Raw genomic sequence first — 26392 nt, 5'->3', positions numbered from 1 at the left:
AAAGATATTCACTGCTATTATTTCTGGGGAAGTTAATGCCGGGGAAAACGAAGGAAAAACAGTTTCACAGGTTGATAACAGAATTCGTTTTGAATTATGTCATTGCCATTAATTTTTTGTTTTTTGCAAACAAAGGGGAAAATTGGTTAAAAGTGTGTGCGCGTGGTTCAAGCATGTTATTTATTAACCTGCGTTATTATGAGTGGGGTCACTCGGTTATTATTACGAGCGTTCCCGGCGCCCCGCCCCTGTGACGTCACAGCAGACACTCATTTTATCCTCCTGACTGACGAAATGTTGTGCTTGCGGTAAATACGCGGAACAGCCAGTAGCTTCTTCTTCTAACCTGGCATTTGACAGTTTGCTATTGCCACGAATTCAGTCATGCCATTAAATGGTGTAAAGTCGACTTTGTTTCCGTGCAAGCCTAGCTGCATCGTTGAAGCTAGTTAGCTTGCTTAGGTTAGCTCCGCCGTGATGCGTTTAAAGGTCCTCCGTCCTGTCTGCTTAACATCCGACTGAGAGCAAATTGCGAGATGGAAGGCTGGGATGAGGAGGACTCGCTGGAAGCACCTGAGTTGCCTCTGGAGGTCAGGCAACTTTATTTAAAGACTAGCAAACACAGGTCCCGTGGACGTTTGGTGTACATAAACTTTATATTGTAGCTTTTTTCCCAGACTCTGAAGACTGAAAAGAAAAACAAGGCAGTCAGTAACGACGTAATTCTAACGAGTGTTTAAAAATTCCGACACAAATTGAACGTCACACTTGTGAAATTAACAGTTTCATTTTCCCAGAATTATTTTAATAACTTTCAGTTTCACCTTGTAAAATAAGGCTTATATTCTTAAATTTTGTCTCAATTTGGCATCTAATTGCATCTTTTGCAATATCCTAATTCTATTTTCCTTGTAATATTTTCTAATATCACCAAGATTTTCTGTTATGAACAGTTTTATCTCATAAAATTACAGTTTTAATCCTTGTAGAATAAAATGTTTGCTCCATCATTTCACAACTTGACTCTTTTACGTTTTCTCTCTCCTAATATTATATACTTGTCAAAATTAGTATTTATTCTTTTATTACTATTTTAACTTTTAAAATTATATTTTTTCCTTATATCTCATTGATTTTATTCATGTCGAATTATTTCTTTCTGATATTTTTCAGCGTGACTCTCATACTAAATTTAACAGGCACTGTTTATGCTTACTGCTTCACTAAACATTACCAATGCAATGTGCTCCTTTCTAGATTGTAGTCTACATCCTGACCTTCCTGCAAACTCCAGACAGAAAGGAAGCATCACTAGTTTCCCGTAGCTGGTACATTGCCAGCCAGGACTTGTGTTTTCAAGTAATTCTTGCCACATCCCTTTAATTGAATTGCACAAATTTGCACGAATGTTGGTGTTGTTAAGCACAGGCCTGTACATGCAAACCAAACCTTTTCGATGTGTCTTTTTGTGTGCAGAGGAATGTCACATTTTGCTTTCCAGCTTCAACCTCATCCCTGGAGCTGGTCAGGAGTCTTGGACAACGGTCACGCTGCAGCCTGATCATCAAACAGCTCGATGGGTTCAGCTTGTCCAGGTCATTGCTGCAGGAGGTTTGAGGGGGTTTTATCAATAATCTAAAGCGGGGAACCCTGAATTTTCGTAGACGTCACTTCCAGGATGTGTCTCCGTGTTCGATCTCTCATGTGTCGCCTCACCCCTCTCTCCCATCAGGTGGGCACAAGTGTTGGCTCCAAGTTGGAAAGTTTAGCACTACCTGGCAGCAGTGTCACTGAGGCCTCCTTGTTGGCTCTCCTCCCTCGTCTCACTTCACTCCGCAGGCTTGACCTAAGAGGCCTGGACAGCCTTTTCATGTCCGGAGCGTTCCTCTCCAGGAAGGAACACAGACAGCAGGTTAAATCTAATACCACTAAAACCACTAAAACATAAACTTCTAGGTATCATTATTGCAATATGTTTGATAGAAGTCAGATATAAAGTAAACACTTTAGAGTTGATATAGATGTCCTGATATTTATCTTGGTTCAGTTGTTGGTCTTCCACCATATCCAAAATCTGTTTTTCACTGGGTTCCAGATTAAGTCGGCCCTGTGCGGCCTTGAGGAACTGGACCTGTCCGACCTGCGCTACCTCTCCGACCTCACCTTCAATCGCCTGACGGGCTGCACACCTCGCCTCCGTCGCCTCTCGCTGGCTGGCTGCCACATCGCTTTTGAGTTTGACCCCTACAGTGGCTGCCCGGTGGGAACTGTTGAGGTTTCCTCCGCACTCCTCTCACTCAGGAACCTGCGCAAGTTGCTAACGGAGCAGAGCGCCACCCTTGTTGCTCTGGACCTCAGCAGAACCTCGGTCACCCCTGAGTCCCTTCGCACTATTGCCCAGGTTAGGAAACAAAGTACACGAATATATGCGTTAATTCTGTCTAATCTTCGCTCGAGCACTACGATTAGGTCTGCGTTATATGATTTGTGTTACAGGTTGAAGGTTTGACTTTGGAGGAGCTGTGTCTGCAAAGTTGCAAAGAGCTGACGGACTACTCGGTGGAGGTTCTGGTAAAGCACCAGCCGGGCCTCCAGAAAGTGGACATCAGCTGCTGCACCGAGCTGACCAGCAGGGCCGTGGTGGCCGTAGCACGAGGCCTGAGCTCCCTTACACAGCTCTCTCTGTCACGCGACTGGAAGATCACTGAGACAGGTATCCATGTCAGCATGTGATATGGTCATTTTAAAGACTCGATGTTAGTATGCTAAATGTAAAAACTCTAGGCAAGTAGCGCATGTGTCATACAGTATGCCTGGATGGGGTAGGGAGGAAAGACAGTTAATACAAATAAAGAAAGAGTGGCTAGATTTTGCACACATAACATTCACCATGGTTCATGGTTCACCTTCTTGGCTTCATTTATACTGAATTGTAGTCCAACATAGATATGGTATGTTTGGCAATAAAACCAAGACCACAGTGAAATATTGTAAATGTTTCACGTTTCCAGTTTGGCATTTTCACAGTAATATATGTATGTGTGGACTTTTTACTTTATATATCCAATGTTGGAAGTTTAGTGATGGTGGTCATGCAATCTGCAGGCTTGGCCGACCTGGTGTCCATCCCATCACTGCGGAATCTGGATCTATCCGAGTGTCTCCACGTCGGCGGTGCGGAGATGGTGAAAGGCTTGTCACGATGCCTCTCTGAGCGAGCGCAACTGGAGAAGCTCAACCTTCGGAGCTGCACTTACATGCGGGTCCGTTGCGGTTCAGTTTGTGTTAATGATGGCAGCTCGGTGGAATAGTGGTTGGCAAGTCTGGCGCACAGTCGAAGCTAAGAAAATTTTCTTGGAAGGATAGCTCAGTGGTTTCATAAAATGTCATTTTCCTTTTTTAACAAACCAAAATACAATCTTCAGAAAACCCTGATTAACATTCATATGTTCTCTTGGATGGATGGGTGGAAATTCCGGGAAAAATCAGAAAACATCTAAAAGTCAATTATGCGGTCTGGCACCCGGGGGGGGGGTTAGTTTCCCCGCGGCCCCCCCTCTAGCTCTGCCACTGCTAATGAGGATACACTGCAGAAAGTCTATGGACAATAAAACGTTCACTGTGTCTTTTGTTAGGATGAGGCTGTTTTCACCCTCACGCAGCTTCTAGGCAGCACGCTACGTGAACTGGACTTGACCTCGTGCGTCAATGTGACCGACCTGTCGGTGCGCGCCATTGCCACCTACCTGCAGGGCCTGCTGGTGCTGCGTCTGGGCTGGTGTAAAGAGGTGACAGACTGGGGTCTGCTAGGGATGGTGGAGACGAGCGCCTGTGAGCTAGACGAGGAGAAGGTGAGCGGTGCAGATGGAGAGCTCTGTTGTTGCTTGTATCACTTTTTTTTTTTTTTATATATTTTGTATATTTTCATAATTGTATCATTTGAGGGTAGGGCTGAATAATTTCATTTTTAAAAATCAGCCCCAATGATTTTACAACAATTTCTTAATGTATCCAGTAAAGTCAAATTTCCCCACTATCCTGGACAGGAGGACAAGGGCCCCAGGTTCACACGCACCTTCGGCAATATGGGCTTTTTCAAGCCTCCGCGTTTGCCCTTCGAGGAGCGACCCAAGTTGGTAACGCCCGATGACCTGAAGCATTTCAAACAGCAAGCGGGAGTGTCACTGTTGGCGCTCAGCAGGCTGCGGGAGCTCAATTTGTCCGCCTGCTGCAAACTCACTGACAGCAGCATCACACAGGTCTTCTACACTGTTTGCTTTAGCACCTGAAAATAAAATAATATCACCGAATAGGCAGATAAAGAGTGAGTCCAATTTTGAGGGACATGCGTTGTACTTAAAAGATAAACTCATTGTTTGTGTCTTCCGCGTGTAGGTTGTGCGCTTCACAGAACTCCAACATCTCTCTCTGTCCTCGATGACTGACATTACGGACGCCAGCTTGTCAGCTGTGGCCCGACACTGCCGCGCCCTCACCAGCCTGGAGCTCAGCCGTTGTGCGCACATAAGCGACCGCGGCGTGGAGCAGGCGGTGCCGCACCTCCACAGGTTGCAACATCTCTACCTCTCCGGTTGCAATAACATCACAGATAAGTAAGTCAGTGCTGTAGTCTGTCCTTTAAAAACCCGTTTTTTGTCAAAAATTGCTTTACGTAAAACCGGTTCCGTTGCACAAATACGGTTGGGGACCGCTGCTTTCCTTGAAGCGTTTTAAATTCTATTTGACATTTGGGTATTTACAGGTCTCTGTTCCTGCTGGCTCAGCACTGTAAGCGACTTAAAACACTGGACGTGTCAAAGTGCAACAAGATCTCAGGAACAATGGTGGACCACCTTCTATCACAGCTGCACTTTTTGGAAAATATCTATTACAAACTACCTTATGGGACCGACTTTTCACTCTGATTGAAATGTTCTGGATGACTTTTCGTCAAACAAATCTGCTGACCAAAACTGTTAAGAAGTATTGAGGTTTATAACATCCACATCTGACTAAATGAACAGGTGAGAGGAACTCAAGTACGGGCTTCAAGCTATCCCCACATTTGTTTTTGTACTTAAATCTTCCAGTAGCATGAATAATTCATTCCATGTTAAACCAATTTCCCCTATTTAATAAGTAACTTATGTCACATTATAGTCTAAAATACATGTTTGCATCCAAACAAAACATATTATTAAAATGAATGCACATTAAATGAAGAGATCATAAATGAAAGTACAGATTGAACTTTTGAAGTTCTTTTCATTTATGTAAATAAAAAAACATCAGGACTTTCTTTTTACACTTAGATGAAGCCAAATGTCATTTTTGATATAAATCTGGAAAACATGGAAAGTGTAACTTGGTATTAAATTGCATTTATTTATGTTCATAAGACATTTTTTGCAAAGTACAAACACAAAGATGAGTCTAAAGGATAAAGTTGGCATGAAACAGGGAACAAAGTGGCTAGAACCTTCCTACTCCTACATTAGTTCCTGTCATATAATTTCATCTAAAATATAATCTGGTATAAATCACTATCTATGGAACGTCCTGTTCTAATTAGTCAGTCACTTTTGTTGGTGTTGATCATCAACAGTGTTGAATTGTGTTGGTGAACTCTTAAATGCACCAGAACTGACTCTTATATAAAATGTTTTTATAAATAAAACACTGTCACAAAAATTACATTGCTTACAAACTTTCAGAACCAAAACATTCATGTTCTATCACAAAAATACACATTTATTTGCATGATTTTGAAAAGATTTTACATGTTTCACAGGAAGTGATTTGGACACAGTAGAGTACCTACTTATTTATTTATTTTTGCCCAAGACTTGATTATGATTATTTTGATCAAATGTACCGCAAGTTGTAGCAAAACAGGCGAATTGGATTTACATCTTGTTAAAATGGAAAAATATTTGCTTTTCTTTAAGGGACAGAAAATGTAAAGCCTATAATGGCTCACCAACACCCAATATTACAAACAGGGGGCCCGTAATTATCCCCCAAAAAACAACAATATTTAAAAAATGTATTGTACATTTTCTTTAGTGGTTCTTCTGTACTGTATAAAAAGATTAAGAGCCAGTTTTCACTTTTCCACAAAACAAGTACGATTTTCATTCATTTTGTTGAGTCTATGATTCTTTGGAACAGATTAATTAACAAAAAGTGAAATTGCACTTCAAATTGTGAGGTTCAGTCAAGCAAGTGGATGTTCAAAATGAGCACAGCGACAGCAGCTTCTGAACATTTACAACAAACGTGTAAGTCAGAGCCTCACACACAACATACTTTTCTATCACACAAAAACACACACTGCATATTTACACAGGCACCCATCTGAGCGGTTTCCTCTATTGCTCAGTTTGACTGAAGTCATAGCAGAAGTTGTAGTTGCTCGGCGCTTTGGGGACGACTGGTGCGTTCTCTGGGATGGGGATGTTCTCCAAATCCAGTAGGCGGAGCTTAATCTCCATGGACAGGAGGATGTCCAGCTCGCTGCGCATGGATTCGCTGCTCATGTCCCTGCCCAGGAGGACGCTCAGTCCATCTGTCCACAGGCAGAACTGACACATACAGTCTATTAGTGGACATCCTATGATGATGTGGATCTTAATGAGCTGGTCTTACGTCAGTCCTTGAGGGGGCGATGAAGTTGAGGCTGTACTCCTCCACATCGTAGGTGATGCTAAACGCCAGGTCCAGCACCTCCTGTGTGCAACACACGCAGAACAGTGAGACCTCGTGCACACTACACTACTACAAGTGTTTGTTTATTTAGCCAAGGCACACAATTTACATTACAAATATAACAAAAAAGTATTGTACAGTTTTTTTGCCCAATCAAGTTGTGCATGTATAGTCGTGGCAAAAGTATTGCTTATCTTGGCCTTACATTTATATCCCAATGGCCTAGCATTTGATCAGGGGTGTGTAGACTTTTTATTTCCACCGACATAACAACGAGCGGCTCACCTTGTTCTGTTTGCCTTTATTGTCCTTCATGTGAGGACACTCTTTGCCTACCAGCAGATTTTTAATGTCTGCTACTGGGACTGAACATCAAGCACAGGTCATCAGTATCTTATTGCTCAATCACTTTGCAATACTCGTCTTCCACGCAACTCACTCTTTTCTTGCAGTGTTTCAATGGGTGGAGTGTCCGAATCTTCCTCCACGTCGCCGTAGTGCAGCATTTTGTGATTGGGCGACAGACGACAGTACCACAGTTTGTCTGTTGGCAACAACCAATGACATGAATATTTGCAGGAAGAACTCAAGTCTTCTCTCTTGAGTGCTTGTGTGTCTCACTCACCTTGTCTGCGTCGGCTGCTGATCTTTCTAAACATGGTCCCCTGACAAAGCCTGTTGAGTCTTTGCTGGCGGATCAACTCAAGCAGCTCTGGCTTCAGACGTTCCTTCAGTTCACTGCAAAGACACACACAGATAGGTATGGTTCTACTTGGGTATGCTTTAAGTATAGTATTAGAAAAATCTTTTATTTTTTCCCCTTTTGTGAAGTTGCACCATGCTCGTCATTCCACTCACAGTACGGGCGGAGCCAGCGTCTCTTCCTGGTGCAGTCGCTCCGTCTGGCGCAGCTTGAGGATCTCGGTGTAGTTGAGCGCGTTCACTTTGTTCTTGAAGAGCTCCAGCGAGGTCGGCTTGGTGGACAACGTGCGTGTGATCTGCTCCCTCACCACCTGCATCACCTATTTACAATCCAAGTAAGAAGGAGGAGCTCGTTATTTCATCGAAATTCAGACTTTTTTTGACATTGGAGACAAGGTTTCATTTTTAAAACAGTAATGGATGAATGAATGAATACAAACAGTGCGATACTTTTGATGTAAGGTCACAAGTTAATAGCCAGCTGGTTGACTTCCCCCACTGCAATTTCCCCAAACAACTGCCAATCAATGCCTTTAATTAACCTACTTCACAGCCATTGTCCACTCACAATTAGAATAATCAATAACTCTTACTTACTGAATTATTACTCGGTGATTCAATTCTAAATAATGTTCTTTAAGTCATGATTAGCAGACAGCCATTAACAGTCAAAGTGTTATTTAAAGTCATTTTATTAGCAGCATTTTGCCAGTTTGCATGATCAGCATAAGACTTATTATCGTTCTGGAACCGTCCAGTGTACAGGTGAGCGCCTACTTGTGTTTAACATGTAGGCTTTAAATAGAGACGGGTTGATATTGTATATGGATGAGCTGGCCAACTTTGTTGTGCTTCACTCTGCTGACCTATCACATTCCTGTTCACATCCAATTGAACTGATTGTTAACGATCATTCACTAAAGCAGATTGTGACAGTCAGCTGCCTTGCACAAATTATTAACATTGCATATACTAAGAAGAAGCTTTTGAATTGCCGTCCGGGTTGCAGTTTGCCCGTTTGGCAGTAGTATATTGTATACGCAGTGACCGAAATAACCTCACCATGTCACCTTTAACGCACAGAATCAAGTTTTAAGCTTGTATAACCTATATACAGACCGTAAACAACACAGATCCTTCTTACCTCCATTGTTACTCTTAACCTAGCAACTATTCCAATTCCAAACTTGAATGTGTGTGGAGACAGGCCGTCCGTGATCCTCTACATGGCTCCAGCAGAGTCGCTTAGGCCTGCTTGGGTGGCTATTTTGTAAACACACACCCTGATACTCTCCACACACATGCAAGGGTCCACCCCCTCACAACCATGCAACCCTGTTGGCCAATTGGAGTCATGACTGGCAGCTACCTCTCTTTCCCTAAAACATCTGCAACATGTGCTCCAATGTTCAAACACGTGTAATAAATGTTACAGTAGAGGAGGGATAGAATTCTGCATGCAACAGCTTTAAATATAATAATTTGTTACAAGTTTTATTATCTGATATCACTGCCTATTTTTACTGCTTTTGATTCACATTAACAACTGCATACAGTATATTGTATGCATATTATGTTATTCTAGTTATCACTTCAATGCATGAAATTAAGTATTTATTGACGTATTTTATTTTTACTGGAAAATGGATTGATGGATAAAATGCTGCCTATTCTTGCAGCATTTGTTTCAACACCTGCATATATTATATACTATTATGCAATATTCTGTATGTACCTTATGTTAATATTGCTGGTGTTTATGTGCAGTACAAAAAGTTGACAATGAAAACAGGCTACTCTATGCATTTTCTACACATGTTGTTGCTGACTATTTTCGTTGTTCAAATTCAGTCTGGAATATACCAGTATTCATGAAAGCATTCATATCTGTGTGTATATATACACTACTTATTGCACAGTTGCAACATACACTAATGTTGCTCATCCTGTTCGAACCTGTTGCAATTTTGCATTCTTGGATTATTAGGTCCACCTTTTTTCCACTTTTCCGCAGTTAATCCAGTTACGCTCATTGCCAGACACACGTAAACACATGTAGCATTTTATCAACTACTAAATAATGAGTACTAAATTGAAAACTAAGTTGAAATATGCCAGCACCAGCAATGGTGTTTTTCTCTAATTTGTGTCCTGCCCTCTCATATTATGTTTCCAGTGTTTGACATTCCCTCCCTTGTTGTGTAATTACTGCTGATGCTCAGATGCTTTGTTTTCCTCATTTCCTTCTCCCTCTGTTGCTGCCGCCCTCCACGCTTCCCTTTGTCCACCTAATGCCCCTTTGTGTTTGCCCCAAAGCCCCCTGCGTTGAGAGCTGTGGGCAAAAACAAAAAGCCAGACCTGCAGCCTTGTGGCCCGTCCTAAAAAGGTGAAAGGGTCACTGAGTTTTATGGCCGTCTTGGGAACACTTGGTGGGAACAGGGCGGCTGTAGATGATGTGGAAATGGAGATGAGGACAAAAGCACAGCCGCTTTGCCTTTGAGGATGATTTGAACAGACAGATGACCAATATCTCTTGAAGACAAGCCCCCGCTGTTTCAAACTTGCTCCCAACCTCCACCAGTGTCAAAGCATGACAAAGGGCTTGTAAGGTCCATTTGAGTGAGTGAGTGAAGGAGAGCATAAAAAGAGGGTTGCACATATTGTATCAAGGTTCTAATTTCCATTTTTTGCTTTTTTTCCCATTTTTGGTGAGAATGATCTGATATGTGCAAAAATCTTAATACCAAAACCAGACACTGCCCTTATTTACAAAAGATAAGAGTGTCAACAGCTGACATCTATGGACTCTCAACTATCAAGTGCACCTTGTCAAAGTCCTCCTGTGTGGCTCTCATCTCCTTCCAGGTCTTGTTGAGCAGCTGGATGCACACACAGAAAAGCTCCTCCAGCAGCCGGTCCTGACTGAAGAAGATGGGGTGGTAGTCTGAGCCCGTCTCCGAGGCTGCAAGAACAAAAACATTGGTGGACCGTTGGTCACTATCATCATTTCTTCACGGCGAAAGCTATGCAGGAGTGCTGGCAGACTCACGGGCTTCGCCTATACGAAGGATTTCGCACAAGATGAGTGTGAGCTGGATGCTGCTCCGAGCAAAAGGACACTCATGCTTGTCCTCCCTGCTGCTGTTCTCCAGAACAAACTGACAGAGGGATGTAGTATGATTTCATGTCGGGCCACAAAGTCAAACAAATACTTGATGACAAAAAATGGGATGGGAAACAAAATCATACTCACCCTGCTGTAAGCGTCAGGATTGCGTGCAGCAAAATAGAACATGGTGTCCAAAGCTAAAAGACCAGGAGGCGTTCTCACCAAGTCCTGACCAGGATTACTATTGTTCTGGATAGGTATTATATGGAAAATATATTAGAGTGACCAGCAGAGGACCACTTCCACATTTCAGGGCTGCCACTTACAGAGAAGCCCAACTTCTTGAACTCTTTGGCGCAAAGTGAACGTCTCCTCTCATGACTCAGACTGTTCTCGCTCTCCGTTTCGAAGGCGGCCTGCCGCAGACCGTGAAGGATGTCTCTTTGTTCCTAAATAACAGATCCAAACTTACATATTTCAAACAAGGTGAGAGGAAGACAACTGATTTGGAGAAAACGTAGTGTTTAAATTAATGATTTTATATCAGACAAATGAGAGTGATGTTTTGTCATGATAGATGGTAGTGTTCATGATCAACCATGTGCTTTGCTAAGTCATAGTGACCTTAAACACTCACAATCTAGTAATCATATAACGATAACATTTCCATAAATTCATTAAATAACAATAATAAACAACGTGTAAAATTAATGAATTTGGTCATTGACATAAAAAATACTGCATGGTTAAATTTACAAGAAATATGTAACGAACATTCCCTGCATAAAAGGACTTCAATTCTTAAATGGTACATATTTTTGTGGAACTTCCTATATTATAGTTGAAAGTCTCTCCTTCAGCTACATCCATCACGGTGGTGTATAAAATATAAATGGAAAACCAGTGTCATAATCCATAATACTTTTTCTTTTAATCTATAAATGGTGTCCATGGGACTCACCTGGCTGTAACAGTCCAGTGGCGTCCTCATTCGCGGCTCCAGATCATTCAAAGTCACTGACTGTAGGACATAGAGGTAGTGGGCCATTTCATCCTGAACTGAACTTGAACTGTGGATGATGTTCTGGAACAACAAGTCATTTTCACAATCATCTTACTTTTCATAATGTAACAGTAATACAGGAATTTGGAATTCATTGGATTATACATGTATTGTATATATACAGGACGATCATATAGAGCTGTGGTCCCCAACCACCGGGCCGCGGACCGGTACCGGTCCGTGGGTCACTTGGTACCGGGCCGCCAAGCCGCACAGTAATTATTATTATTATTTTTTTTTATCGACGATCAATTAATTCAGGTCAAGACGCTCGTCCCGGTCACGTGACATGTTTCCCCAGTCGAGCCCGCAAAGTTAGCAAAAATGAGTAAGAATTTATTTTGAAAAATATAAAAAAATCTGGCGATTATTTCCTAATTACATCCGTCGGTGCATGTGTGTCTCTTGGCAGGTTAATTCGGTCAAGACGTTCGTCCCGGTCACGTGCCATGTCACCACAGTAGAGCCCGCGAAGCTAGCAAAAATGAGCAATGTTTGGAAAGCTTCTTCGGAAAGGGAAAAAAGCCCACTAAGGAGACGGAAGAAGAAGAGGCTACGACTTCTAAGAAAAGGAAAGCTGCATTTAAAAGAAAATTTCAGGAGTCCTACTTAAAATATGGATTTATCGCCACAGGTGTCTTTGACGCGCCAAGCCCAGTACGCACAATATGTGGCGACAGGCTAGCTAACGAGGCAATGAAGTCTTCAAAACTGCTTCGGCACATGGAGACCAAGCATCCCGCATTAAAAGACAAACATTTGGAATTATTTTAAAGAACAGAAACGTGAACAAGAAGGACATTGTCTCCAATTACGCCTCGATGGGACCGGCTCGTTTCTGAGAAACAAGCTCAGTGCTCCCACTAATTCAACGTAATGGTGAGTTTTATTTTTATGTGGTTTATATTTGTTTTTATGCCAGTCGTATCATTTTATTTCATCGTATTTATATATTTATTATAAATTTATTTATTTATATAAAGGCCGGTCCACGAAAATATTTCTGACACGTAACAAAAAAGGTTGGGGACCACTGATATAGAGTATTTGTGTCGCTCTCATGACAATTTGAATCAAATATACACATACGTAAATATATACTGATGTGCTTTGAAAATAAATTGTAATCGTGCAAGTCGTATGTTAGAGTCTTACGAAGATAAAGAATGAATAATCATAGTTTATGTGTTAATAGAAAGTATGGCAACAACTGAGTCTTGTATTCTTACGTGGCTGCACAAATAAGTGCACGCCATTTGTCACCTGAAAAAGCTGAACTGACTTTAAAGACCTAAAACCCCCAGTAGACGTTAAAATATGTAAGAAAATATTAAAAGCTTTCAAAATGATCAGTATGGGGACTTTGGAATGATTGTATAAAAGAGCCTGTTACTGAATGTCAACATTTTGCCAGATTCTGACTATTATCAAATTTTACCTTGTAAATGTACTGACGGAGATTCTTCTTATTCAGGTATGCAAACATTTCCTGAAAAACAAAAGTACACAAAGAAAACGTTGTTGTATTAACATGTTTCTAACACTGGGAGGCGATAGTGAGATAGAAACCTAAAAATGTACTCGACATGATCAAACTGTGATCTCTGTGATTAAATCCTCTTCTGGAATATGAAGGGTTGAATTGTGTGTGTGAGTGTGTGTGTGTGTGTATATGTGTGTATAACAAAGCAAGTTGGAGAGAATAGGAGACAGGCAGTTGAATGAGCAAAGTGTTACCGCACACACAGAGAGAAGCCGAGAAGGAGCAGAGGCAGTGAATGACTCGCCTGTCTACAGGAAGTGTAAGATGACCCGTCACACTAAGAGGTGCTGCCCTGCTCACTACAGTGCCTGCTAGATTGTGACTCTGAGAGACAATAGCAGTCTGCCTGGTGAAAGTTGCACACGTTACGGTCAAACGCTGAGAAGAACCAAATCAGCACCTGTCTGTCTGCGTCCCCAGCTGTCTGCAACAGAGCCATAAGTAGAGCCATAGCTTTGGTCTGAATCTGCTGATTAGTCCTGGTAGAAGAAACACACAAAGTGACGTTCCACATTTATAACCAGAAAAGATAATATTGGATAGACAAAAAGGTTTGCCCTCACAAGCAGAGACATGAAGAGGAGTGTCAGGTTACTCACATTTGGAGGTGCGCAATGAGCCTCTCCATGGTCACTACTTGTTTGACTTGCATGAAGAGGCTGTGGCTGCTGAGGACCATGCTCTCCAGGATGTCTAAGCACACCTGCTGGATGGACGCGTCGGCCACCTTGGCGTTGACAAAGCAGGCGATCTGAATGGACAAATTAGTTAAAACAACAAACAGGAGCAAATGGAACACATAGGGAAGCTAAACCGCGGCACCTTCTCAACGAAGATTGACGAGAGATTTTCCCAGGACACAATGCCGTGATCCATTAGCTCCATAAAGGCTGTTAGGGTGTGGGTCATGATCAGAGCACTCCTGAAACATGTATACGAGGAAAAGGAGTACATGTAAATAAAAAATGAACAAGCACAATTGACTCACTGGTAAGCCATGTTGCACCATATCAAATGTATACGGTAATATTCAAAACAGGCATTTTAGCTGTATAAGCCAGTGTGAGAAAATGGGCATGTGCACACAAAACAGAGAGAACTGACTCGCTGGAGTCTTCCACTATCTTGACCAGTAAGAGGTGTCCATCCCGGCTGATGAACTCCTGCGCAAACGTCACGTCCGTGGAAACGCTGGCGAGTTGCTTCAACGAATCGCAGCGCACTCCCAGGTCCATACTTTGGATGCCCTTAAACAAGTCCTCCGCACAGCGCCCCTACATTCCCAAATTTAAAAAAAAAAAAAAAAACTCACTGAGTAAAAATGTTCTCCCAGCATGCTCCACAATTTTCAGGCTTGCATCCACAATATGTGGAGTAGTAATAAAGAGGAGCGTGAGTACAGACTCACCGGGGCCTTGGTTAGACGCAGAATGCAGCCGTTCTTAATGTCCAGACGGTTCTAAAAACAACACCCACAAACAAAAACTTTGGTGAAACACGAAAGCACACTTTGGCTACGAGCTAACAATGTGAATCCAACATAAAAGCCCACGCACAGCTGACTCACCTACATGAAGGAGCACCAAACTGTTTGACCATATGGACAAACATCTTCACTTTACCAGAGGCTACACTACAGGAAATGCTTTCCAAAAGATTTAGAGTGTTGGAATGTGGATATGGGTTTTTTTGGGGCTATTTTTCCAGAAGAACTTGTCTTTCTCTGTTGTCCATCTTAAACGCATTTGATGGGGCCGGTCAATTTATTCCACAATATACTTAGCCAAGCACACATTTATGGAAATGACTGTGTGTATTGGAGCATAGTCATGCTGCAACAAAAGAGCCTTCCTCCAAAATGTTTCCAGTCAAAAGCAGAAACTTTAGCAAATTGTCATGAGATTTAAGTTTAAAACCAACAACAAATAAAATGATTGTAATGTCTCGCAGTACTTGTTCATATAGTGTTCCTAACGTAGTCAGCATTTTTGAGGCATAATGAGATTTTTTTTTTAAGTAATATGTGCTGATTGTGTGGTGTGGAGTGGATTTGTGTGAAAAAAAAGCTATAACACGTGTGTCTTACAGTGGTACAAGTGGAGCTGTTTGTATTTATAGCTATTTTTCTTCTGATATAGACAGCACTTAGTTTTAGCAGTAATATCAAAACAAAATAGCAAACAAAGTAAGGATGACGTACCCTTCAACATCTTGAGACTGTATTCTTGTTTTAACGCAAATGAATGTTTAAGGCCTAACTCAGAGTCCATCATTGGACTACTCACTCACCGATTCGGTGATGTACGTCTGCACTCCGTCAGCATACTGAAGCGCATAGTTTTCATGACCTGGGAGATTCCAGCTACACATGCAGAACACACACGCTTGTGATTAGAATGTACTCAAAATGCTGATAAAATACAGGAAAAGAGATGGTTCATGGACAGACTTACCCATCACAGACCTCCTTTATAACAGCGGATAGAGGCTTCTTCTGCTCAGAGACAAGAAAATGGCTGACGGTCACATCCTGTACTACAGATCACATATGTATATGCTAACTTCCATTAGCGTTGACCCTGCTACGACAATGAAAACGCACGTCTCGGTAACGACACGCTGCTCATACAGTAGCAGGCAGCACGGCGTTGTCTGGTACATTCTGAACAATTGCGCCCAAAGTGACTTGTGTGCATGTAAACACAAGTCAGACCTCTACCATGTCTGACACTCAAGCTATCCTGCTATTAGTGGCCAGAAGTGCGGTCAAGCAGTCAAAACGTTGTCAGAGTGTGCGGTACGCCCCGTGGCTGCTCTGTTATTAGTGGCAGCGACCATGCGCCGACCGGTCGGTCACATATGGAGGGAGAGAGACAGCCCGGTCCTTAGGAGAAGTTTGACTGATCGGGTCCTGGTCACGTATTGGAAAGTACGAACACCCGTAATGAAAATTGACACTTTATCGATGCACCAATAATAGATAATCCCCCAAAACTTTTTATACAGAGATATGATATTTGCCATATTCTATATGGCTGAAAAAAAAATTGAAACATTGAACTATTTATTATAAATAACAGCATTCAATGGTGTATGGAGAGTGTGTGTATTACCTGGTCTAGTCGTATGAGCTGGGGGTAGGCCCCTGGCATCTGGATCGCAATCTTCACAATGTCTTTTTGCTGCGGCATTTTGGCACCTCTGAGCTCCACCACGCTGACTGTTAGAAAAAACATCACATGAAACAAAGCGCAGAGAGGGACACGTGACCTGCACAATTTCTCATCTTACCAAAGATGTAGCATTTATTCAAGAGTACCTCAAGACAGGGGAAAAAAAGGCACATAATGATCAGGCCCACACTCAAATCGGTGACCTCTGAGGCTTTGACATACATCCATACAAGCTGGAAGCTGTTCAAGCGAGGAACTAACATCATCATTTCTGCTTTCTAAATGTGTGATGGCCAGTTTTCCAAAGACTGTTAAACGGTTTACAGTAAGAATATGCATTAAGTTCATGCCGAGTTGTGACATTGTGTCAATGCATTCTTATTCCGATTCTGGCAAATAATTGAAGATTGTTAACCTGTCACAGAAAAGAATGTCTGCAGTGTCTCAAAAGAGCTTGATTGATGTAAGTGGATACAATTAAAAATATTAGGGGGGGGAGCAAGAATGTGCTGATTTTATTACATTTATGAGATTTGCCTGCCAGTTCGGCGATAAGTAACGTGGTGGCAAAGCAAGATGCCAATCCAGCGCAGGGCCATTGGGAAATCATTAATGTTGAAAAAAAATACAATGGCCAAATGGGCTAAACTGAAAGCAACCATGCTCAGCTAGTTTCTCTTAAAGAAAAAAGGCCCGTTACTTCTCGAATGACTCACAGAGCTTCAAGCACCTATCATTTTCGATACAAACCAGTAGTATGTTCCTCTTTCATCATGCATTGGCGGTGCACGGCGTAAAAGTAACCAAGCTTTCAACTGTTTGTGCATACGCTGTGTGGACTTAGTCGCACACTCACGATACACACTTCCTCCTCAACCTTCAGACAGCACTCCCTGCGGGGACAGATGAAGCAGTTGTTCCCTCTGACAACAGCCCCCACCCTCCACAACTCCCTTATCCTTCACTCTCAGTACGTCCAATGCAAATTCTTCTACATGCTCATGAGGTCACGGCGACTCGGAGGAGTTCAAACTTGTGTCTGCTTGTGTTAAGAATGATGAATGGACCCCGCCCTGTGCGCGATCTCTGGGATAGTTCACATACCACGACTCCCTTCTGGAAAAGAAAGCTCCCTCTCAGTTTATTGCAGCTCCTGTCAAAACAAACCCCATGTCTTTGCCGGGTTCACTTCACTTATCCTGAGGCAACTTCTGAAATAGTCCTGAAGAGTCGCTGTAGTTTAATCAATTGCAGCATGTTTGTTTTGGATCACATTGACTGTGTAGTGAGGACAACCTGGGTGTTGAGAAACTTAAATGTGCAGTCGCAACAAAAGGTCAGCTCACGGCAATAAAACTCCTGCCATAATCCGGAAGAGATTTTATAAGAATGTGAGATTCTTCTGGAGCGATTTATGAGTATGACTCATCTCAAAAAGGGGGAAACTGGGGCTCTGCTATCAAAGTAGCAATGTAAAAAGTGGTCACCATCTTGATGGTATTTTCTAAAAAAAATAAAATAAAAAAAAATACAAAAACAAAACATGGAATCAGCAATTCTAAAATCATAAATAAACTCACAAAAAAATTATTGTTCCTGGATTAACATAGCACCAACTACTTACTGAGGAAGAAAAAATGTCAGCTTTTGTTTGCCTTAAGTATCGTTGACTCGTATCAGCAGCCTCCACAAGCACTGAAACCTTCAAATATGGCTGCTTCAATAGACAAAAGTGAATGTCCCAGCACCAGAAAGAATGTTTCTGTATAAGAACAACTGTTCCTGCAACATAATATACATGTATAATTAAATTACACATATACACAATATATGATTGATGATCGTGCCCTGTGACTAATTTACAACTCATTTTCCCGCAGCCTTGACCACAATAATTGGATGGGTAAGTAGAGTCATTATTCCTTTGGCAGTACAGTGTTGATGCTAAAGTAGAGCAAATGTTCTTGCAAAAGAGTAAATGTTCCCAAAGCTGAATAATATGTTCCTCCATCAGATGATGAAGCACACTTGGCCTGCCTGTCCTTACATGTTCATGCAAGTGCCTGCCTTCGGCTCAGGATAAACTGATGCTTGACTGCAAATCAAAACAAGTTCAGCAAACGTTGCTGGTGAGTAGCATTTATTTTATTTTGGTCACATTTGAGTGCTGATAAAAAATTACTGAGCATTTTGGAAAATAAATCATAGCCATTGTCAAATGTTTCATCAAGAAGAAAGCCTGAGGATTTTTTAAAGTTATTTTTTTTAAATGATCTTATTTCAAGAAAAATATTATTTAGGTCATCAAGGGATTATACAGGTTTTGTGGCTAATTTGTAGCAGCATCATCAAACACCGGATTAGACTTTAGGACAGCTCCTATGTAACCTACTCTGGGGGGCATTAAATGTAAAATGACATGTTCAGCATCTCTCAGTGATTGTGTGTTCATCCACGGCCAGTTGGCTTTGTTAAGCCTAATGCCACAAGTAATTCCTTTTAGACCTTTTGTTTGCTTATGGACAAGTGTGTCTTAAAGGCCCCCAACCCATCACCTCCATGTGTACTGTGTAGAGAGGAGGGGGACTCTCAGATGCCCAACAGTGTCATCTGACAGGCTACCGCCACACACAAACACAACTAAAAAATCTGAATGCAAAATAATGTCACATGTGAAGTAAACAGATAATACAATGACACAGACAGAGAACACTTAATCCAGAAGCGGTAGTTGTTTATTATATGGGTTATTACCCATCTATAGCAGCCCACTTCAGTCAACTCAAAAGTGTATCTTTTCCCGTGTCCGTTAATTTTTTGGGGAGAAAAAAAAAGGAAAGCCGAAAAGAAAACGTCCATAAACGGATCGCGCGGTTAGTCATACGCGTATATAATATATCATAGCACAGCTTTGTTGGAGGAAGTGCATGGAAATAAGGATAATGCGTCCTACCTGATTAGAAAATGTAAGTAGTAGTGGGTTTCTCTCCCGTAGGAACCGTTGCCCTCGCAGCGAGGGACATTTGCTGCGATCTGTTCTCCACGCAGAAGAGGCAAAGTCAAGTCAGGCTTGAAAAAGTCACTACTCAAAGATAACTTGCTGAACTGCGTTCAAAACAGGTCCAGAACAACGAGATGTGATTTCTTGAATAGTTGGATTAATTTAAAGTTCCGGGTTAGTTAAATACTCGAGCAAAGATTTTCCAGTCGAAAAGTTAACGGATTTTGATACACCGATTCCGATTGGGTAATTTCAAAATAAAGCCAGAATTTATGATATTTTGTAATGTGGATTGAAAGGGTCACGATTCGCAGTTTCACCCATTGTTTTTAACATAAAGCATGCAATTTGTATATATTTGGAGTCACATCGTGATAAACTCTCGGGATTTAAGGTGCGAATGACAACAAATAAACATTGGATGAATGTATTTTGAAAAGAAACACAGGAACGTCTTTTCAAAATCATCTTCTAAACAGAATTTGTAGGACATTTTCCCCCTAAAATCCGAGGGATACAAATCCAAGAGTTCAGTAGGAATATCTGCTCAAACTTGAGATCTTAGTTAAATGTTGTCCATTCTACAATGTTGTTTGTATTTTACTAAATGACAAAATGCGTGCGTAGACGTGAACCAGCTGCCCCCCTGAGGTGTTCATGGGAAAATTATTAAACGCCTACCAGACCCATGCCGGACAAACTGATAATCACTTCTAGCTACTTTTAAGTGGAATAAATCAAATATATAGATAATAGACGGGTCCAGTAAAATAAATTGAATGAGTGAACATCACAACAATCCTTTAATGTAGCTAGCAGACGCCCCCCTCCAAAAACAAAACAAAAAGCTATTCTATTTAGCATATGTGCAGTGTTTGGGAAATAAAAATACACAAGGGATTTGACAGAATACATGTAAAATGATTAAATTTGTCAAACAGTAACAGTGGATCTGCTCCATGTACATGTACTGTACAAAGGTGAAAAGGGCAATGGAATCATTTCAAAAGGAGTAAAAAAACAAATGTGTATCTACTTACTGTATGATGAGCATAAATGATGAACTAAAAAAAAAACAGTACATCATTGCGTTAAAAAAGAAGCATGCTTTTTACACCCAACTGAACAAAATACATGACAATTACTAGACAAAGCTGCAAGGCAAATCATGAAAAAAAAATTGGCAGAGGGGAGTACATTGGTATTTGCCAAATCTCTTATGTTACATATAAATAATATAACTTTCAAGGACTTTGAAAATAAAGCATGTCAAGTTCAAGTGTATTAACTTGAGCAAGATAGTTTAAAACAAAAAAATAAAACATCCAAATTCTTTAAAAACACACCGCAATGTTCAACTACCTAAAGGGAAAAACAAATGTTAAAAGAATAAAATCTGTCAAACGTTAACATTCCTCTTACCACGGTATTATTTTTTTGGTCCTTTGCACATTTGCCTTTATAGTGAACTCAGGGAAACGGCAACAGGATTCAGTGATACAATTGTACAGTGAGGTTATTAAAAATAAAAAAAACACACCTCAATTTTTACATATTTATATCGATTAAAAAACCTTTGATGTTTACTTTGAGTCTGATAGCTGTACTTGTCCACTATTTCTCTGCACTACAAATTTTGCTTGTTAGACAATAAACTGGGATGCTGTCCTGCTAAGACAAAATATATATTCTGTATGTACACAAAGATAGTGCATATATAACCAGCTGCGTTTGGACTGATTCGAGCCATGTGTGAGCAGCTGGTGGGTGATAAAGGCTGCTCTCCGTTAAGTTGTCATGACTCTGGACCTGATAAGAAATTTATTTTATTTCTTTTCCTCATGAAGACTCTGGACTTATTAAAAATCTCACATATTATGCACACAGGCGTAAAGCCTGCACACATTCATTTGCAAGTACATATAGCGATGTAACACATATAAACAACAATCCAAAAATAGACTTTTTCAGTTGTTCAGATTCTTGGAAAAGCTGAAAATAAAAGGTTTTCATCATGCCAGTGTTTTCCTCATGTGGCTAAAGCTGAGCTCAGGTTGAAATCCGCATTCAAAGGAGTCTTGTCAACGCTCGGATTTGGTTTGCGTTGTTTCACGCTCACCTTCACAGAACATGAAGAGAGTTAGGGCGGCATTAACTTGGAGGGGGTTCTCCACTGCGATGGCCGTCTTTGGGTCAGAGGTTTAAAATGGGGACATCAAAGAGGTCACACAGGCCTTCTGTCTCATCCAAGTTGTATATGTAGTCATGGTCACTTGGTGGAGGCGACAGACGCAGAAGCGGCGAGAACACTAAAGGCAGAACGGGAAGAGAAATATATAAGGCCAAGCCACACAAGAAAATAATAGAATTTGACTTAAGCATGGTAACACATGCTGCTAATCAGGCTAATTTAGTGCATTTCTCTACCATTCTGATGAAAGTCAGTCATCGGATATTTTTAAAAGAATACCTTGACTGATTATGCTGCGGTGCTAGTTATGCGAGAGTGATTTCTCATCTGTTCACAAAAAGGTCGGGCCGTCAACGTTAAACGTGTTCAGTATTTACGACTTGCATCAATGGTGTGTGGTCAACACTTAGGGCTCAATCCCAATGCCACCCCTACCCCCTTAAAGTTGCTATTTTCTTTTTTTAATTTTCTTTGTCTCACCTTCTGATGACATCAAGTCTTCCAACAAATCTCCACTCATGATCTCTGCAAAATAAAGAATGGATACTGTATGCAAGTGCATTTTCTCTAAAGGTTACTTTCACATTGCAGAGATTTGGCAGACATTTTTATTTACCTTTTGTCGGATCAAACATTTCCGAAAGTTCTTTGGGAAAGTCCAGCACTGTAGAAATCATTAGAAATAGAGCAACACATTTTTTACTGAAGCCTGCATTGTAAAAAGGACGCTGTTATCCTACATTTGTGAAACAACACTAAGGAATTAAACGTAACACTGTTGTCTGCAATACAGCTGACACAGAAGGTTGAAAACAAACACCGACATTTTCATATAGCATGCTTTTCCTGATATTGAAAAATGACAGCATGACACATAGTTGCCAACGGTTTTCAAACGATAACGTAGCTTATAAATTGTATAAAATATATATAAACATCTTTGTTTCAACTTCTGCTTCATGTTTGTAACAAAATTGACTGCTCAATGAAATTGATCCTATGTTCCTGCCATATGACTAAAGCCCCAGGCCAGCTAAAACAAGTCCAAAGTGTACTGCTAGGTACTTATTGTGCATTTTTTAACATTATATATATATTTCTTTTCCGCCCATTACGTTTGTTTTTTTTATTTTATTTTTTTTATCAGAATTGTCAAGGGATAGTTCACTATGACTTGTTCGCTTTCAGCGGAGCACCAAACTCTACAAACTAAAACATGACCAGATAAGCATACTCACGTTCAGACGGGTCTGACTTCATTGGTTCAAACGCTGCAGACGCAGAAGACGACGCAGACCCATCCAAGGAGGCGGAGGATTGAAGTTGCTGAGTAATGGCAGCGGGAGCCTCTGGGGTTGGAGAGAGTGGCGTGGTGCTTTTCATTTCTGAAACAAAGCGGGTCACGTTAACATGTTACTGTATATGTGATAGAAGCAAAATGTCACAAATAGATCCAAATTTAATAGAAATACACTTTTGGGCTTTTTACATACAACCCCACCCCAAGAAAATCAGCACAGCAGCAGACACAATGGACAGATGACAGAATTCAAAACGTAAAAGACAAATTGGGGACTTTCTTGCCCACCTGTAACTGAGGTTGGCTGGCTATTGGCTAACGTGGTGGATGGACTGGTTTTCGCTGGTTCTGGAGCTGCTCTTGTAGCTGCTCTTGTAGCCTATGGAGAGCAGTTGAGAAGTGTTAAAAAGAAAGTCAAGTCGAGCCATACAATTTTCATTACACAAACACAAGAGTTTTTGTTTTATCTTTGTCCACAGTTAACAGACCAAAACAAGTGAGACTAATAGCAAAGCTGACATCTGGACCTGGGAGGAGGGCGACGGTGCTGGGAGGCTCTGAAGTACATCATCTGGAGGAGGGACAGGCAAAACAACTGGAGAGGCGCTGGACGGGTCCTTATTAACCAGTAAAACCTCAATGGGGCCAGAAGAACTTTTCAAACGGATCTGGTATTTCTTTTGTCCATTCATAACCTGCATTTAGACATGCACGGTCAGAAAAAATACAGACGAGCAGAAGGCGGACAGAGGTAACTGTGATATGCACTGTACTTACAGATTCTGGTCTGGGCACTTCTAGCTGAGTGCCGATGGGGGCTCGTATCGCTAGAAGGGTGTCACCTGTGGAAGCAGTGAGTGATAAGCGGAGGAACATTTGAAATCATCAATCAGATCAAGGTGGATTGACAGAACAGGATAAAGGAGACCGAGTTCAACAAAAAGAAATACCTTTGAATGCTCCACAGAGGTCCTCATGTTTTACATATGCCATAGTATTTGTGTGTTAAGGGTCAATTGGTCAGGAACAAACATTTTCAGAGTTCAAAATTCTTAAGAAAGCCATGTTTCCACCAAGCAGAATAGTTCAGGGTGAATCCTGTCCACCAGTCCCCATTCCATGCCCCCCCTCCTCTTTTTTTTTTTTTTTAAAGTTAGGGTAGAAAATAAAAACACTAAACATTATTGGATTGTGACACAAACTATTAACATGACGGTCGCTGCTTTCGCAAAAGCAAACCAAAGCGTGCCACAGCAAGCTGAACTGTGCCGCTTGCATTGAGTGTTTGCGTGTGTGCAATTTGCAGCAGGATTCTGACAGATAAATGCACTAAAATGGATATGGGCTGTTGCTGGAGTCATCTGTGACATTCCTGATGCTCTGCTGCACCCAGACTCTCTGCTGGTCCAGCTCTTGTTCCCTGACAGCCAGATCATCAAGTTCTGCCTTCAGGTCAACCAACTTGTCCGCTATCTCTCTGGTATTACAACCTGGACCTACACCCCTGAAACACAAAACAAAAACAGACATGTACAGTTGTCAATTCTTGATACTCAATCATGAAGACATTTGTTCTTATTTTTTTTATGTAGACACCCAGACCATACCTTTGGTGCAAATTGATCATCCACCTTAGATTTGTTGCTTATCACTATAAGAAGTGGCTAATATAGTCCCAAAGCTGCCAATTTGGCAAAACTGAATGGCTGCTCAAGTCATCATGGCAACAAATTCATTATTAAGTATCATTTGAATGAGATGGCACTACCACCCTCCTCTCCCCCTAACATTGTGTGATTTGTAACAGAGTGGGACATGGTCTTGAGTGAAGAAGAAGGATGTCATCTGAGTGGGCATCAACTCAAAACAGCAAACATTGGTGGGTACAACTACAGAGTAAGTGCACTTACTTCCACTGGATACTGTTCTTGGATTTTTTCTCTATCAGTCCTATGCCCTCCAACACATTGGTGATGTCGTAGATCCGCCGCTTCTGCCGCACTGCCAATGTGTCCGCAGCCTGAGTCACAAAACAAAGGAAAAATGCATTTAAAAATGATGTAACACTTATATGATGTAACACTTATATGATAACTCATAACCAAGAGTTGGCATAGAGACCAGAGTTCAATCAACACAAATAACTGTTAACTTCCTTCCTAGTCAAGGTGTTGTGCATAATAATGGCATGATAACCACAGCGTATGTCTGTGTTCTGATAACTCCATGCTTGGCCTGCTGCCTGCAGGTGCATCCTCATAGTGGTCGAGTTGCACTTGAGGATAACAGCCCCTGTGTGGTTTGACTGTAGAACTCTGGGAAGTTGATACTATCTGTTAACTGATTAGGCACGGAAATTACCTAACATAGAAAGAAATAAACTAACAGAAAAGACTGCAAACGGGCATTGTAAATTTGTGAAGAACAATGCCAGTAATATTTAAGTTTAGCTCATACAGACAGGGGGTAAAGGTTGATGTATTTAAAGCAGGAAGGGAAAAAAAACACTTTAATTGAATAGAAAAGTTGTATGAATCAATCATGCTATATTGTTCATGCACTCGCTCAGAAAACAGCGGCAAAGGCTGACCCACTTTGTGCACTTGGGAATCTGCAGGGGGGGGGCATTCTGGAAAAGTTGATCAAGTTGTGCTCCCAAACTTTGAATTGGGCCGCGTTCGTGAAAAGTGAACACATAGGAGTTTGCGTCGAAAAGTAACCCGGATGTTTACACGACAATGCAGCTAGCGCGCATTCAAATCAAGACAATCAGAAAGCTAGGCTATGCTAACAGGCAGGCTAGCAAAAAGTGCATGAAACCTAACGACAGAAAGCAGTTCCCGATGACATGTGCTAGCTAACAACAAAGACTGATTGGCATGCTTACAGCTTTCAGATCCAGTACGCCGTCCTTGGCCTCCTGCAGCAAAGTTACAAACTTAGCGGTGAGGAGTCCCAGACTCTTTTCATGCCTGCTCGGTGTCTGCGGCTGCAGCGGGTCCCCCACAGCGCCCAGTTCTCCTCGGTTACTGGCCGACTCTAGCTCCATCATTTCTCGGGACCAGCGCCGAAGTCCCCCTGCCTAAAACCTCGGAAGCGAGCCCAAGAACGCACGCTCCGCCACCCTAGTCAACCAAACTGAACGACGGTGGTGTCCGTGGCATAAGAGCGTTTCGCCGTTCTTTCCTGGCGGGGCGTTATTCTAAAAAAAAAAAAAAAAAAAAGAAAATTCGCCAAATCTACCGGTGAAAATCGAGGTTAACGATTCATTGAACGAGCATTCGGTTGGGAGAGCCGTTGGCCACGCGAGGTATGACGGGACTGTTCAACCAGTGGAGGGAGCGTGTATCGATGTCTAGTTATGTCAAACCCACAGAACAGCGTAATAGTGGTAACCTATGTAAATCAAAAAATAAAATATATTCTAAATTTCAAGGTTAAACAAGTATATTTTTTGGTACCTCATTACTGTAGATGAAATATCAATTTAACAAGGATCTGTATTTTGCTATTTGTAGATAGACCCTTAAAGCAACAAACTTGACGAAAACACTTCTGCGCAGGCGCAGTCATGAAAATTGCCGGATGATTGCAATCAGTTT

At 41.5% G+C, this 26392-nt stretch overlaps 3 protein-coding genes and 1 long non-coding RNA gene across 8 annotated transcripts; 2 read left to right on the top strand and 2 right to left on the bottom strand.

The window, feature by feature from the left end:
• Positions 1-246: 246 nt before the first annotated feature.
• lrrc29 (leucine rich repeat containing 29) lies at positions 247-5694 on the top strand. The gene is made up of 12 exons (XM_037253233.1): positions 247-590; positions 1258-1359; positions 1477-1611; positions 1733-1912; positions 2096-2401; positions 2497-2713; positions 3106-3263; positions 3636-3851; positions 4047-4259; positions 4396-4613; positions 4763-4995; positions 5528-5694. The coding sequence occupies exons 1-11, from the start codon at positions 537-539 to the stop codon at positions 4923-4925; spliced, it is 1962 nt and encodes a 653-aa protein (XP_037109128.1). The 5' UTR covers positions 247-536; the 3' UTR covers positions 4926-4995; positions 5528-5694.
• Positions 5695-5733: 39 nt separating this feature from the next.
• On the bottom strand, positions 5734-19521 carry elmo3 (engulfment and cell motility 3). Of its 4 annotated transcripts, none has more exons than XM_037253230.1 (21): positions 19252-19521; positions 16239-16345; positions 15579-15619; positions 15415-15487; positions 14534-14584; positions 14230-14399; positions 13948-14047; positions 13725-13876; positions 13526-13604; positions 13021-13071; positions 11481-11603; positions 10846-10968; positions 10664-10768; positions 10460-10568; positions 10236-10372; positions 7567-7730; positions 7334-7446; positions 7148-7252; positions 6994-7073; positions 6649-6729; positions 5734-6584 (listed from the first exon to the last, which is right to left on the bottom strand). In XM_037253230.1, exons 2-21 carry the CDS (start codon positions 16314-16316, stop codon positions 6372-6374), a joined length of 2148 nt encoding a protein of 715 aa, XP_037109125.1. In that variant the 5' UTR covers positions 16317-16345; positions 19252-19521; the 3' UTR covers positions 5734-6371. The 4 variants fall into 4 exon arrangements, with proteins under 4 accessions (XP_037109125.1, XP_037109126.1, XP_037109127.1 ...); XM_037253229.1 differs by lacking the exon at positions 19252-19521 and adding an exon at positions 17923-18057 and having other exon boundaries at positions 6372-6584; XM_037253231.1 differs by lacking the exons at positions 13526-13604; positions 13725-13876; positions 13948-14047; ... (4 more) ...; positions 16239-16345; positions 19252-19521 and adding an exon at positions 13370-13475.
• Positions 18136-24140, top strand: LOC119123876. The gene is made up of 3 exons (XR_005098141.1): positions 18136-18427; positions 23270-23461; positions 23570-24140. It is a non-coding gene; the product is annotated as an uncharacterized LOC119123876 (long non-coding RNA).
• On the bottom strand, positions 20084-25871 carry e2f4 (E2F transcription factor 4). Of its 2 annotated transcripts, none has more exons than XM_037253236.1 (11): positions 25678-25871; positions 24701-24810; positions 24133-24294; positions 23741-23784; positions 23568-23632; positions 23318-23485; positions 23079-23169; positions 22729-22875; positions 22107-22154; positions 21971-22015; positions 20084-21608 (listed from the first exon to the last, which is right to left on the bottom strand). In XM_037253236.1, the coding sequence occupies exons 1-11, from the start codon at positions 25840-25842 to the stop codon at positions 21493-21495; spliced, it is 1161 nt and encodes a 386-aa protein (XP_037109131.1). In that variant the 5' UTR covers positions 25843-25871; the 3' UTR covers positions 20084-21492. The 2 variants fall into 2 exon arrangements, with proteins under 2 accessions (XP_037109131.1, XP_037109132.1); XM_037253237.1 differs by having other exon boundaries at positions 23079-23157.
• Positions 25872-26392: the final 521 nt, after the last annotated feature.

This window comes from Syngnathus acus, chromosome 6, assembly GCF_901709675.1.
Source record: "Syngnathus acus chromosome 6, fSynAcu1.2, whole genome shotgun sequence".
In the NCBI taxonomy this organism is placed as follows: domain Eukaryota; kingdom Metazoa; phylum Chordata; class Actinopteri; order Syngnathiformes; family Syngnathidae; genus Syngnathus; species Syngnathus acus.
Note: the sequence above shows the minus strand (reverse complement) of the source record. Positions and strands in the feature narration are given on the sequence as shown.

What these genes read in the sequence shown, in the direction of transcription:
- lrrc29 (XM_037253233.1), top strand. Translation starts at nt 537, where the DNA reads ATGGAAGGCTGGGATGAGGAGGACTCGCTGGAAGCACCTGAGTTGCCT. An exon ending in GCCAGGACTTGTGTTTTCAA is followed by an intron (nt 1,360 to 1,476) that starts GTAATTCTTGCC and finishes TTTTGTGTGCAG; the next exon opens with AGGAATGTCACATTTTGCTT. An exon ending in TGCAATAACATCACAGATAA is followed by an intron (nt 4,614 to 4,762) that starts GTAAGTCAGTGC and finishes GGGTATTTACAG; the next exon opens with GTCTCTGTTCCTGCTGGCTC.
- elmo3 (XM_037253230.1), bottom strand. Translation starts at nt 16,316, where the DNA reads ATGCCGCAGCAAAAAGACATTGTGAAGATTGCGATCCAGATGCCAGGG. An exon ending in CGTCAATCTTCGTTGAGAAG is followed by an intron (nt 13,877 to 13,947) that starts GTGCCGCGGTTT and finishes TTGTCCATTCAG; the next exon opens with ATCGCCTGCTTTGTCAACGC. An exon ending in CAGCAGCCGACGCAGACAAG is followed by an intron (nt 7,253 to 7,333) that starts GTGAGTGAGACA and finishes TGTTGCCAACAG; the next exon opens with ACAAACTGTGGTACTGTCGT.
- e2f4 (XM_037253236.1), bottom strand. Translation starts at nt 25,842, where the DNA reads ATGATGGAGCTAGAGTCGGCCAGTAACCGAGGAGAACTGGGCGCTGTG. An exon ending in GATGACTCCAGCAACAGCCC is followed by an intron (nt 23,785 to 24,132) that starts ATATCCATTTTA and finishes ACACACAAATAC; the next exon opens with TATGGCATATGTAAAACATG. An exon ending in CCAGCCAACCTCAGTTACAG is followed by an intron (nt 22,876 to 23,078) that starts GTGGGCAAGAAA and finishes GCTTTGTTTCAG; the next exon opens with AAATGAAAAGCACCACGCCA.